Source organism: Salminus brasiliensis, chromosome 5 (assembly GCF_030463535.1).
Source record: "Salminus brasiliensis chromosome 5, fSalBra1.hap2, whole genome shotgun sequence".
Classification (NCBI taxonomy): Eukaryota; Metazoa; Chordata; class Actinopteri; order Characiformes; family Bryconidae; genus Salminus; species Salminus brasiliensis.
This window is the reverse complement of record NC_132882.1, coordinates 17,557,117-17,571,640: the sequence shown is the minus strand read 5'-3', so window position 1 is coordinate 17,571,640 and position 14,524 is coordinate 17,557,117. Positions and strand designations below refer to the sequence as shown.

At 40.5% G+C, this 14,524-nt stretch overlaps 1 protein-coding gene across 1 annotated transcript in view; it reads right to left on the bottom strand.

The window, feature by feature from the left end:
* Positions 1 to 394: 394 nt before the first annotated feature.
* cnbd1 (cyclic nucleotide binding domain containing 1) overlaps positions 395 to 14,524 on the bottom strand; it is a 40,122-nt gene continuing 25,992 nt past the window's right edge. Inside the window, exons 9-13 of the mRNA XM_072678793.1 lie at positions 9,907 to 10,013; positions 9,482 to 9,632; positions 8,314 to 8,381; positions 8,038 to 8,097; positions 395 to 1,709 (exon numbers count right to left, since the gene is read on the bottom strand). Coding sequence (XP_072534894.1) covers positions 1,584 to 1,709; positions 8,038 to 8,097; positions 8,314 to 8,381; positions 9,482 to 9,632; positions 9,907 to 10,013 — 512 coding nt within the window. The 3' untranslated portion in view covers positions 395 to 1,583. The remainder of the gene's footprint in view (positions 1,710 to 8,037; positions 8,098 to 8,313; positions 8,382 to 9,481; positions 9,633 to 9,906; positions 10,014 to 14,524) is intronic.

Genomic DNA, 14,524 nt, shown 5'->3' with positions numbered 1-14,524 from the left:
TTTAAAGGCACGTCATCTATTTCCTCCCCTCATATCCCGAGGTGATAATGTCATTGCACCTACTGACACCTCTCTCCCCTTCAGCACACAGTCCCATGGCCTCCTCCAAACACAGGAAATGACCTTGTCTTTTCCTTCCTCATCTCACACGCACAAACCAATACTGTACATCTTATCTTATCATTCCATCCATGTAGAATGCTTTATGGATGAAGCGAATTCTCAATAACATATCACGTATCACTATATCTCACACAGAGGTATGCAAAAAAAAAGAAGAAAAAAAAAGCTAAAGCTAAAGTCACATTTTATCTAATGTTGAAATCCAAACATTTAAGTTTTATTTAATGTGGTGTTCCTTGAAGAAATACAAAGGATCAAAAACAGCATTAAATTTAAGCTCTGCAGTTTGTCATTAGATCTGAAAGCATACAGTATGGGTCATTACAGTTCAATGGAATCATCTGAGGGTAAAAAGAATAATAAAAAAAATTTGTTTGGGATCAAGAAAAGAATTTGAGTTGTTTTCTGAGGGAGTCTGAGAATAAGCAGTCCACAAGAGGGTCACTGAAGGCTTCCCTAACTTAAACAAACCCAATGTTTTCTGGGCTGAAAGTTTCCATACAGATTTATTCATGCAAAGCCGAAGAGACTAAAGTAGAGGCAATGCGCTGTCAAAGGTCAGCCCAGCTTTACCCCTAATTCATTATGTTTTATAGCATGCAGGCCAGGCATGATAGTACAAGCGAGTGGCCTGGCCTGCATGATTTAAGTTCTCTCGGTTTCCCTTGACGTGTTCTAGTCAATGGTCTTTTCATCCATTAACATTTTGGTTTGGAAGACATTTTGCATATCTACAGAACATGCAGCAAGGCTCTAACACAGTCGCACACAGATTCAGCCGCCAGAAAGGCGAATGAAAAGAGGTTATTTGCCCTTTTGTCGACAGAAGAAAGACGGTTTGTGGAACTCGTGGCGGTAATTGAAAGAGTCTTCAAAAGAAAAGGCACCAAAGACAGGAGGAAAAACAACGGGATGAAAATCCTACCTCAGGGGCAATGTGATGAAGTTGGTGTCAGTCAGCATGACTAAGTCTTTGTGGACCTCTGAACTGGTCTCCTATGGTTTTTGACTCAGGCTTCAAACACAAGGGCCCTGACTGGGTTGAGTAGGAGCACACGGGGCCTGTCCGGTTCTGTCAGTTTAAGTGGGTTAATTACAACATTATGTTTCCGTCCTCCGAATCCCCCTGGCAAGCCTTACGGAAGCACTGTGGTGCAAGCTGGCTGATTGAGAATAATTGCATCTTGTTTGAAAAGCTTTTGAAAAAGAGACAAGAAGGGGGCCTTTTTCACAATGCCACAGAGTGCAGTTGTAGGTTTTTTTCTACAGCTGGAAGGAGCAAAAAAGCAAGCTCAAAACAAAGGGTGTCTTCCTGACAAATGCTACAGTCGGTGTCCGTGGTGGGACCCAGGACATCATGTCTACCAAAAACAGCAAATTAGTTTTTGGCAATATGGACGCCTGAGAGATTCAATGAACTCAAGAGTGATCTGTTTTTCTTCTTCATTCGGGAGGAAGATCTATGAGGGGGGAACCATGGAGGGCTTGTGTTTGACAGCTGTTTTTCTTGATCCTCTGTTCAGTGTCCATTTGCCACACCCCTGATGAATACCGTTGTAAAACAGAGCATCGGACAGCACTTGTTTCTGCAGTTAGAGAAAGATAGAGAGAGAGAGAGAGAGAGAGAGAGAGAGAGAGAGAGAAAGTAGAAAAGAGAAAATGTATGCTCAGAAAAAACATAATAGTACATAATGTGTCTCATTCTGTACTGTGCATTGCCAAGTGTTAAGGGTCAGGTCCATAAATCATTTCAAAAACTGCTTGCCTTGACATACTTAAATACATAAGGCAGATAGCAGCAAAGACATAGCGTCTGTGCAAAGAGAAATATGTGCACAGTGTCAGACAGTGTGTAAAACAATGTTTACAAGGCAGTATCTCTAAATAGCCTTTTTTCCTCTTATCTAGAAGCGATTATATTGTTTACTTCCAGGGACAATAGAATGACACTGTGAACAACTTTATGTTAAAGAGACATTTGCATTAACACAGACACACTAATACACATATAAGTCAACAAATCACAATACATATACCTAATTTACTATAGGTAAAATGTGAAGTTTTAAAATTATTGGGAGATGGAGGTAATAAAACTAAACAAATACAGCTGAAGAAATGTATCATATATTAATCATTTATAAAATGTAAATAATAGAAATGCATTTTTTTAGAAATGCCAAAGATAGTCCCCCTTTGGCTGAAACAACCTCAATTAGACAATTTTAACCAATTTAAACCACAACTTGCAGAAAGTCTTTCCCGCTCCTCCATGCAGACTTCTTTCAGCTGTGCGATGTTTGAGAGGTTCCTTGCATGCACATGTACACATGTAGATGCTGTGCTCTGACATAAACTGTAGCAAAAGCTTCCTGTAGGTTCCATGATGGCATTTCAGGACTGTTGTGAACTTGCTAGAACGGCCTGACCTGGCCATAATGGCTGTTGTTTGAAATTTTCTCCTCTTGTAAATTATTTTGGGGACAGTGGAATAGCTGCTTTGTAAATGTTTTAAGATCTTTTTATGTCCCTTCCCAGACTCATCTGCATATACAACCTTGCTGAAGGCCATTGTTGCTGAAGTGCCAAAGCCACTCACTTCAACAACCAAGAGCAAACCAAACTAAATATCTGAGGTTTAAATGAGACAGGCTCCTCCAAAACCCTCTAACCATGTTCTAATTTTGGTACCTAATACTAGTAGTGTGGGGTGTGGGGGTGTCCTAATTTTCCCTAACAAGAAAACTTCATTTCTATTAATTACATTTTACAAGTGATTTAAAAAAAACATTCTTTACATTCTTTAAAACAACTTTATTTGTTTAGCAATATTACCTCTATCTTAACTTTATTAAATAGGTTATGCCCTTTGTATGACTGTATATTGACTGGTTAACATAGCAATACCTTACAAGAGAAGTAAAAACTGTGTAATATATGATCATGTAAACAAGTTATTTTGCAACACTGTCCATCTGTCCTCCATAATATGAAATTCACATAAAAAGGGCCTAAAAGGTATAATAACGTGAAATTCAATTAAACAGCAATTACATATGGTCTGTAACATCTGCAGATCCCACTTGTATAAAAAAGGACTGGCTGCCATGACAACACCAATTTGGAATGCATGTCAGACTGAAGTAGAACAAGTCTCGTCTGCTCTTTATTCAGCCTGTTTAGCTAGCTATTGATTAGTTCAACTCAGACAGCTTTGTCACAGGAATTAATCTGCAGCAGGCCACAACTCAAAATAAACTGTGTCTGCTCTTTGTTATTTTCTGAATTACTGCAATCTCATTCACTGAGTTTATTTCATGGGCTAAAGATTTCACATCCTTATTTTTGTATTAGATATTAGTCCCTTCTTTTTTACCTTCAATTTTCATGTGGATAACACTGCTTTGTATGTAAAAGCTATTTTTCTATTACGTAACATAATGAGAACCTGAATAGAAAGTGTTGCACCTTTCTATACTAAGGAATTAAGCAATAAGGTCATTACTTTACTTAAACAAATGACCCATGTTTAAAAAAAACCAAACAAACTAAAGAATATATTGATTACATGGTGTCTTAAGTGTATTCTGTTGGAATTTATTGTCTGAGTTCTCATAAGCTTTTCCATTCACTTAACCATGACTCAGGTAAACTAGTAGTTAAGATGTTGGACTGTGACTTGGCCAATGAGCTGTTTTTGTTGAGCAGCTGCAAACAAAGGAAGCCAACCATCAGGTTTTATATTCAGAACCAGAGGAAAGTAATTAAACTCCAGCAAACACTTCCACTGGAACACTGCTGTTAAAACTAGAATAACTTCCACATGTTATGAACAAGAGGAAGCTCATATTTACTCCCTTCTGCCCCATATTCAACCCAAATACTTGTCCTTGGTCTGGGTTGTGGGGACAAAGGCTTACATACGTGTGCCCTTGTTGCTGTTTCAGGCTAATGTTGTTTGATATGTTGTTGTTATATTCCAGTTACATTTGCATTGCCCACATGCAATTAAAACTAATGTCAAAACTAAGTACAACTGCCTTCACTCATGACTGAAAAACATTACCAAGGGAATAGTAAACCAAATTAAGTCAAAATCAGTATAAAAAAAAAAATATATATATATATATATACAAGGGGTGAACAGCACAACTGTAATATGCAACAGTGTGATGAGAGTGCAATGGTTTGGTTTGTGGGACAAAAATAGAAAATGTTTATGACTACATACTTTGCCAAAGGCACAAATGCTATTCACAATAATTACAGTACTTTAGAAAAGTGTAGGCTCCAGTCAACTTTCACTGCAAGCGTCTTCACAGACAGTATTTCACAAGCTTTATGATTATGAAGTTACCATTCATTCAACTACAGGAGTCAGACCAAGCTTGAATATCTGAATCTGTGCTTACACTATTCTACACATCATTGTATACCATAATCAAATGTCTGAAGCTACTTAAACATTGTAGTTAACCCACATAAAAAGCTGTATTCTACACGTTACATTACTATATTGCATTTAGTATTAGTCCCATTTTCTCATAAGCATGCTGAGGTATTAGTTTAGCTTAATCCATTTAATCCCAATGTGGTTTAGAATTTGTAAAGCTCTAAAAGAATGGTAAATGTATTTTTCTACTGAACTACAAACTACAAATTAAAATATAAATGATCTTAATTTCATGGTGGTGTAATTGCTCATGACCAAAACCATTTACTTCACATTATCAATGCTCTACAAAAGAAAGTAAGCAAGACTCTTTAGAAAAAACAGTAGCTATGCCATGTTGAGAGTACATATATCTGTTAAAGGGACCATTGTTGATATTTTAATAAGCCTGTACTGACATATTCAAATCATGCTCACAGGAGACGATAAACATGTGAAAAGTCACTCCTGTGAACTGTAGGAAAACACAATGGCTCACATCTGATTTGGGCAAAAAATCGGGCAAGTATAAGGATAAGGAAGACACTTTGACTGGGTCAGAACATCTCCAAAACATCAGGAAGGTCTTGTTGGATTTTCCTGGTATGAAGTGGTCAGCACATACCAAAAGTGGTACAAGAAATTATAAACGGTTAACCAGTGACAGGGTCATGGGCACCTAAGACTTATTGATGGTCATGGAGGCCCCACCTCACAACACACAGGATTTAAGGGATCTGCTGAAAACATTTTGGTGCCAGATCCCACAGGACACCTTTAGCAGTCTTGTGGAGTCTTGTGGTGTTAATGTTATGTTAGCATTCCTGGTGTATATATAGAACCATCAAAACCAGTTAGAGTTTGCCTAAATGATTCTTTGCTTGTTTAAATGTTATAATAATATAATATAATAATATATCAGACCTCTTTTGCTAAGATATATACTGTTACATACTACTTTGTTAAGATATATACTGTATATACTGTTATATACTGTTTGACTTGTCTAGTGTGTTGGAAATCTTAGAACAGCACAACCTAATAAAGATGCAACATTTCTATCCACATATCAGTATGCTGCCTTCATATTTTATGTTTTTTTTATATTTTATGAGTTGACATGGAAGCCAAGTAAACTAAGGGTCATCCGTTAAAAGCTACTCTCTGCTCCCGGTAACACTGTGTGAATATTTGGAGATAGTATGATGGCATGAAAAAAGTTGATAAGTTGATCAGTTCAACCCTAATACTAGATATATACTTTTTTTCTTATTTTTCTTGCTATCTATTCTTCTTTTTATTGTTATTGTTATTATTATTATTATTATCATAAAAAAATGCTTCAAAAGCTGCTTCTCACATAATGCTATTGTTAATGGCTCACTACTTATCAATATTTGTTTTTAACAGATAGAGGTTGCTGGGTAGAAAGTTTTTGCAATGTTTTATTTTAGTTTTCTGACTGCCCAAAGTTATGACCAAGAAAGCTGAATTAAAAATCAATTAAATTCATTCATGTGCAATTTTGTCCACATTTGACTTTTTCAGTAGGTGCTACCAACAAATGAATGACCGGCACTAAGTGCTGGATCCTGGAGCTAAACTGAAAAGACCATAAACACAGCTCTGCGCAGATCATTGGAGCTGCATGTGTCATTCATGTAGATGAGTTAGCTTCATGTAATTTGCAACTCTACCATACTGATTGGTTTACTGTAGCGGTTCCTTCCTCCTCAACAAAATTAAGTCTTCCTACCTCAAACCTTATGTTTATTTCCCAACCGTTCTAAACACACCATCTGAAAATCATGCACACATCCACCCTCCCACCACATACTTACTAACAAACATATGATTTAGACTGAATTTACAAAAAGCGCCATTTAATCTCAGAGCAGAGGCAAAAAGCATAAGCAGAAATATCTATTAACTGGTTTGGAGAGAGGGAAGTACCAGATGCCAGGGAGAACTCTCGCAGCTGCATTTATAACAAACATGCTGGGCCTGATAAATGAGATCACTCAAACACAAGCAAATCCATCTAATTTTAGACACCAAAAAAATAAAGCAAGAGACGGAAAACAAGAGTGTTTTACCATCCGTTAATCTGTCAGATTAGTCATTAAGGCTCCATAATTACCAGCTGCTAAAGAACATTTCCATCACTAAACATTACCATAAACTGTTTGTTTGCAACACGTCACAGGCTCTGCACTCCTGAAGGTAGCTGTACGGTATGGTTGTTGGGTAGAAGGGGCAATCAATTTACATGTGGAAAGCAAGCAACTGATGTTCTGACAAACGACCTTGCATCTACTGTTCACATGGAGTGGAAAGAATGGTAAAGAGTAGGTTTTAATGGGGCGTGTCACATGATATAGGACAGTTCAAAAGGGGTCATGGACAGGATAATCATATCCATTTGGCATAGTGTGCAGATAGACTGTATTTCTGTTCAAAAAAGACAAGATAAAAATGGAAATGTTTACATTATAGTACAGACTACAAAGGACAGATTACCTGAAAGGAAACCTTAAAAAAGGTTCACCACTCACAGTCATGACAGTGTAGTCACACTGTCTGATACGGTTGCTATATTGGAATGTTACAGGCACGTCCTAAGGAAAGCTATAGGCTCTTTATAGTGATCTTTCTCCAAAGATCAAATCAATGAGTTCCGCCCCAACCCTAGTACTAGATATATGAAAAGTGTTGATAGATAAAAATGTATTACAACTAGTATTATTATTATTATTATTATTATTATTGTAAGAAAGATACTTTAAGAACTGCATCTCACATAGTCTTTGTCCATAAGGCAATGAACTCAAGCATGTCTGTGGGTTTGGCAAAGCGCTGCAGACCACACACTCTAATATGACAGAACTGGACAGCTGGGCTGGGATCAGCTCGGCCTCCTGATGGACAGAGCGTATAGTATTCCTGATGAATCACACTCTAGGACCACTCCAGCAGTCCAGCACCATAGCATAGGAAAGACACAGAAAGACTATAGTCCTGCGAACCTTCCAGACAAGGGTGGGTCATGTCCATTTTCATTAGAGTAGGAACCCAAAAGCGGTGCAGTGTAGTTAAGGGCCTCAGGGCCCAGCGAGCATACCTAATGAATCTCCCATCAGAGCCGATTTTACCAAGCAGCAAAGTACAACATGGACTTTCCTTTGTCGAGCTGGCATGGAGACTTGGAAAGAGACAGAGACTGGAAAGGGGAGTTTGAGATCTGTGAGAACAATAGGGGAAGTAAAAGGAAGTCTGGGAATTAGTAAAGCTGATGCCTCTCATAAAATGCTGCCAGATCTTTTTCCTTTTCTTTTTTTTATGGGGGATTGGAGACTTGAATAAGATCCAGGACCTGGCCTTATTTGAGCATCCAGAAGGTGTCCTGTGGCAACAAAAGCCCCCTGAGCCCTCTGTGAGAAAGGACACAGAACATGGTTTGGGTCAAAAGCAAAGAAAACTACCTTTATGTGATCCCACTCCTTGTTTTTTTCTTGTCTCATGTACTCCTTATTTATCTCCTCCTACATAAAGGAGAAAAGAGGCAGATTGAAAGCAGACTGTAGGGAGTAGAGAATGCCAAAAGCAGCACAGCTTGCACTCATTTCCCAAGTTTTAATTGGACACAGAGTTTCATGTTGTAGTAATGATAAAGGTTCTCTAGCTCTTCACATTGGCTATGTGGTGAAGGTGGCTTGCATCATTTGCTGTTTCACCTGAAACCGCTCACATCTCCTCACCTGACTGAGCTTTCTGCATGTGTGCTGAGCAGTCTGTAGCATTAGAGAGATGGTTACTGAATCCAGCCCTGTGCAAAAGAGAAACAAATCAAAGCAGGTCATAAGTCTGATTTATTCTGAGGTCACGAACAGACAGTTACCTTGCCTATGGCCTATCATAAATGATCACATCGTAATACCAAAGTGCACCACTGATTTAAGGTGAACCGTCATAATTCGCAGCATATCCTGGGCGATAACGATGTCAGGCTGAAGGCTGACCCCACTCCACGCAGGCAGATGGGGTGGTCAGCAGAAGCGTCTGAATCTATCAAAGCTGATGTAAGGTAGCGCCATCTGCAGATGTGTTGTGTTTCATTTAGATGTTATGCCAGTGGTGATATTAATTCAGTCTCAACAATTATCCAGAGGTTCTTGGTGCATATTTGGATATTTAATTTGGAGATTCATTACAGACCTTTCTATGTCAAGGATTCTTATGGAACCAAAAGCGGTTCTTCTATGGGATCATTCCATAACTCCTGATGACCCTTATGAACATTATACACATACACGTACTATGGGGCACCACTAAGTGGGGCACCACTGTCATGCAATTGGGAGGCACTCAATGTGCATTCTCGGTACATCTTCTCTACAGTGGATCTAGAACATCCCATGAAGTTTCCGTTTCCGAGATGCTACCATCATTTGCCCGGTCCCCTATTATCATGCCCCTTGGGACATCAGTCAAATCATGTCCTTTTACCATGACCATTGTTTTGCACTGGTGTGTTCACTTATTTATACATACAGCACACCCTGTCACATGGCACCAATGATATATCCGGCACTGTTCATTTTAGACCAGGGGTGGTCATGCTATTTTAATGACTGTGACAGTGGGTATAGGGTGGTAGCATCTTGAAAACCACTAGGAAGTAGCCGTCGTAGTGAAGGTCCACCAAGAATCTTGCACATTGAGTGTCTCCCAATGGCATAACAGCAGTGCCCAACAGGCCAATGATGCCAGAGGGAACAACGACTCTGGAAAACGGTACAGAGTAATTGACTCGCTACTGAGAACAAATTAACCTCTATTAGGTAGGTGGCCATAATATTCTGCTATAACTGTGTAAGAGTGTGGGTATAATGGCAGATGGTAAGTGCACTGTGTATGGTGACTAACCTCGCAGGGCCTCTGGTTGGATAATTCCAGCCTGCAGCTCTGTGACCGTGATGATGGTGCACGGGGAAGGCTGCGCCTGCAGGACGCTGACCTCTCCGAAAGACTCCATGCGCCCAAGCCTCCCGACTACAACAGACTTGATCCCACCGCCCTACAAATCATACAAACCAGCATCTCAGCAAGACAAACTCCAGGTAGCCTTCAAATGAATCAAGCACAAGGTACAGCATCATCTCTGGGATGGTCTGAATCCCACACGCTTTCAAAAGAGAGAAAAAAATCGATAGGATAAGAAAATAGATGCCTTATCATATCTGCTCAAAGCTATCTTTTTTATTCCGCATGGCTGCCTCAGTGATGTCGGATCAAACAGCCTGAGGTGGGATGAGGGCAGATTTTTTTTCTTTGTTTTTTTTTTTTGACACCTTTTTTTTTGCAGGATTGATCAGGGAGGTGATGTCCTGGAGGATGGTGCACTCGCCTTCACGAATGTAGGCCACAAATGGACATACTCTGCCTTCCTTCACCAGCACTGGACAGACACACACAAAAAAAACAGATTTATTTGAAAAATAAGAAACTGGCATAGTCTCTCTCTCTCTCTCTCTCTCTTCTGTTATAAGTGACTATTACTAAGCACAGAGGAGTGTATGGGTATTGATTCTTTTAATTAGTTTTATTATTTTGTGTGTGTGTGTGTGTGTGTGTGTGTGTCTGTTGGTAGCAAAAGATATAGGCACAGTTTGTAATATTGACTATTTCTGTGCAAGTGCCACACAAGCCAAGCACAAACTTATTCAACCCAATATAATGAATGAATCTCAGGGGACAAAAACACAGTGGTCAGAGTCTAGAGTGGATGGAGGGGAGTGGTACACTGTAAATGACAGAAGTAATCTGTGTTTTGGCAGAAGCCCCGAAAGCAGCGGATTATTTCTTTATGTGACAAACCTGAGGTTGGTTTGTGGAGGTGAGCATTAAATTGATTTACAGCAAGCCTTTAATGGCAGGGGAAACACTGTATATCAGCCCTGACAGGTGTTTTTAAATCCCATCTCTGTGAAGCAGAGAGCTGGACAAACTGGGCCCATTTGTCTGCTAGGTGACGGCAACCTGGGCTTCTACAGCCAAACCGAATAGCAGGATGGGAAGGAGGCAGATTCACACCCAAGCACTAAGTGTAGCCTCACAACTCAGCATCGTCTTTCCTCTCTCTCTCTCTCTCTCTCTCTCTCTCTCTCTCCCTCTCTCTCATGCATCACCACTGAAGATAACACTTGTGCCATATCTCTTCTACAGTCATTGAAAAACTAATGTCTGCATCACTAGGGAAATTACAGTGCTCTCCTGTAGCTGTGCTTAATCTTCTCACATGGCCAGACTAACAACATTAGCTTAGAAATTATTCTTCTCCGCAGGGACAAGTACACATGTGCTGCTTAGATGAAGCACATAAGAGCAGCTCTGATCCAAGTCCCAGCGCAATAAGCTGCGTCCAGGAATGCACTTGTAGTCTATATAGCAAATCTGAATTCACAAAGTTTACAAGGCACTGACAAGGTTTCCCAGTGACCTATAGTGAGCTATTCAGATTTCAGGCTTCAGGCTAACCCTGGTCTAGCTCCAGACTAATTTGTCATATTGTTTTGCCTGGTGTTATATTATGATTTGTGGAGTGAGGCACCTCTGCAGTGTGTGTGGGCAGTAGACTGGCCACACTGTGTGGTAGATCTCATCCAAAGCAGAAGGAGGCCTCGTCCATATAAGTGGGGAATTAGCCAGTCTAATGGCCCCCTAACAAGCAGCCATTACCATATTTGAGCTGCTCATTTGCTCTAATGAGGGCTCTGAAATAATAATCACTCTGTGAAAGATGTGGACCTAAGGAATGGAGAATAGAATAGAGGAGAAATATGTACAGAGACATTCCGACAGATGAGATCTGTCTTATTTGGTACAAAGCAAAACAAAAATCATTTTGCAAAAAGAGAAGTGCAAATGTTCTGAAGAGAAGAGAAGTGAAGACTGGTGGGTAAAATTGTACATATCCATTTTATATCATTTTAAAAGAATCTCCACAGATTAAATGCCCTATCGGCTATCGTCTGGAACTGGCATCCTGGTAGTGCAAAGGATGCTAAGGAAGGGAGCAGCTGGAGGGAAGTGGCTGGGGAATGTGGCTGTGGTCCTGGTGGCCCTGATTGTTCTCCCAGAGAGATGATGCTCCTGCCCAGCTGGATGAACGCAGGGCAGCTGCTGCCGTAAGGAGCCAACAGAACCACTGATGCAATCCACACAGACAATGAAGAACTGTGTAACATATCTCCCGTCTAGAAGAGCACATTAGACTCAGTGATGAGGGCTCCATTCACACTCACGCCCTTTTGGAGGAGCTGTGCTGAAGAGAATCAGTGGGCTGGGTGAGGTCATAGCCTTCACTTCATCATGCTCTGAGAATTGGAACACTGGTCAGAAGGGCAGAGGGCCTAGATGTTCAAACTGAGAAGAAATTCAGAACATCTGCTTTTGTTTTTGCCACTTTTGAGAACTGCATGGGTTATGATTAAGTTCACATAGTCACATATTACATAGTAAGTTGTATCTCATGTCAAAAGAAGGCGGACTATTACAGGCATCTACTTGCATTTATCAACCAGTACTTCTGAGTGTGTTGTTATGCTTTGCATATCAGTGTGCACTGGCAGAACATATTTTGTCAAGGTTTCCCCCTGGGCAGCAGTTAGCATTAGCATGTAAAATAAGTCACATTTGAAAACATATATAAACATGAAAATGAAAAAAAGAAACATTTTAGTTATATTACCACAAAAATCATGTTTCGGTTCATGATTATTAGCATGGGTCAGAAAATGTGCCAGTCAAGAACAAGCTCTTGAAAATCATACTGTACATGTGTTTCCACAAATTCTGTTAACCAGAAAAAATATTATACATCATACTTCCAAATGTTTGTGGACACCCCTTCTAATGAGTGCATTCAGCTACTTTAAGATGCAGCCATTGCTGACACAGATGTGCAAGTGTACAAACACAGCCTGTCTAGCCCCTGTAGAGAAGTACTGCCAATAGAATAGGACTCTCTGGAGCAGATAACCATGAACCTACTGGCACCGTGCCTAATGCCAGGTGTTGTCTAGAGGGATTTAAAGCCCCCCAGCACTGAGCTGTGGAGCAGTGGAACTGTGTTCTCTGGAATGATGGTGCTCCATCCAGTACTTTTGGGATAGGTTGAGGAGTTAAGGATGAGGTGGAGTGTTGACCATTCTAAGAGTTTAGCTGCTAAATGCTCCAAAGACTAGTAGAAAGTCTTCCCTGGAGAGTAGAGACAGTTACTCCAACAAAAGCAGGATCAGCTATTTTTTCTGTTTAGCCGTGATTTCAAAAGAAACAATGAATGAGCAGGTATCCCAAAATGTTTTCCATATAATGTATGTGGAAAGATGGACACAGACAGAGTGATTACCGTTAAGAATGAGAAACTAAAAGTGGGAGAGAGAGAGTAAAAAAGAAGTGGAGGGGAGGCCGTAGTAGCACACTTTGATTATAAACATGGTAATATAGCCGTCATTTGGGAGCAAAAGATATGAATCATCTTTACGGCTCACAATTTATGTGTAATGAGCAAATGATGTTCTTCCTAATTGACAGCCAACTGATAACATATCTAGTATGTGAGCACCACACATGCACACACACACATACACACACTTTTCATACCCAAATCTCACAGACAGCGAAATCAAGACATTTTTGGCTCTTTCCAGACTGTAGTATGGCCTTCATATATTTGACACATATGACAGGCTAAATCAACCATACCCTCATCTATCACAGCCTCACCTTCCTCTCTCTCTTCCTGTCTTTCTCTCTCTCTGCTCTACCTCCATCATCAGTCCAAAGTAGCAGCCCTTATCAGGGTAGGGTGGAGAGGGAGAGAAAATTGAGAGAGAAAAGAGAGAGCAGGAGAGAGCGAGAGAGAGAGAGAAACCTTGTGGCATTGTCAGAAGGAAAGCAGTTCCAGATCAGCAAACCCTCCTCCATCGCAAATCATCTGGAGTCTTAGTGCTCTTGCCTGTCAATCAAGTGTCAGGTGCAGACTCTGATAAGACCCAATCAATCCTGTTTTTCCATTCTCCCTCACCTGTCCTGCTAAGCTTTCTCTCTAATCATATCACCCTTCAGAGTTCTGCCTCTGAATCTCTCTCTCTTTCTCTCTCTCTCTCTCTATCAGTAATAAAAAAACACCGGTGAGATTATAGCCTATCTTTCTCATGAGCAAGGCTCATCTTCACTCTGGACACACAGCCAGCTCTGATACATAAGCCCCTGCTTAATTCAGCAACAGTAAAGAAAAAAAAGCCCAATGCAATGACAGCAAATTCTAATTTTGTTTAGAATTTACCCAAAAAAGAAGCATGTTAGATTGCGGTCATTCACATGTGCAAGCCTTTTTGGAACTAAATGCAGACACGCATGGATAGAGGGGATAGTGACTGGGAGATGCATTCAGATGAGCTGGGCTGACAGCAGGAGTTGAGGCTGAGCCATGGGGAGAACACCAAAGAGACAGAGTGAGAGCAGGGATCTGCTGTGGGGAGGAGATGACGAGATCAGAACGAGCTCTCTGAAATAAAGAGTTTAGCCATGGCGCCTTAGTTCCGTCTAACATCTCAATAGGCCCATGCCATATGCTTGCCTGTCGCCTCCAGAAAAGAGAACGAGGGGGATGAGAGACGAAAGGGAGCACCAGGATGGAACTAATTTGCAGTATTCCCTTTCGCTTTTTTCCTGTAAGACAGCCTGGATCAAAGCATCCCGGCGTACAAGGCTACAATGTTGTTACAGCACTGAAGTCAGTACTGGGAACATCTGGGTTTTACTAGAATCACTTTCCAATATGCAAAATCACCCCCACCCTTAAAACACACACACACTATGGGCTCACACACTCAGACAGTCATGTCTGAGTTTTAATCTTTTCTTCAGTGGAGCAGAAAACAAAGTCCTGTCAGTAATTAATTG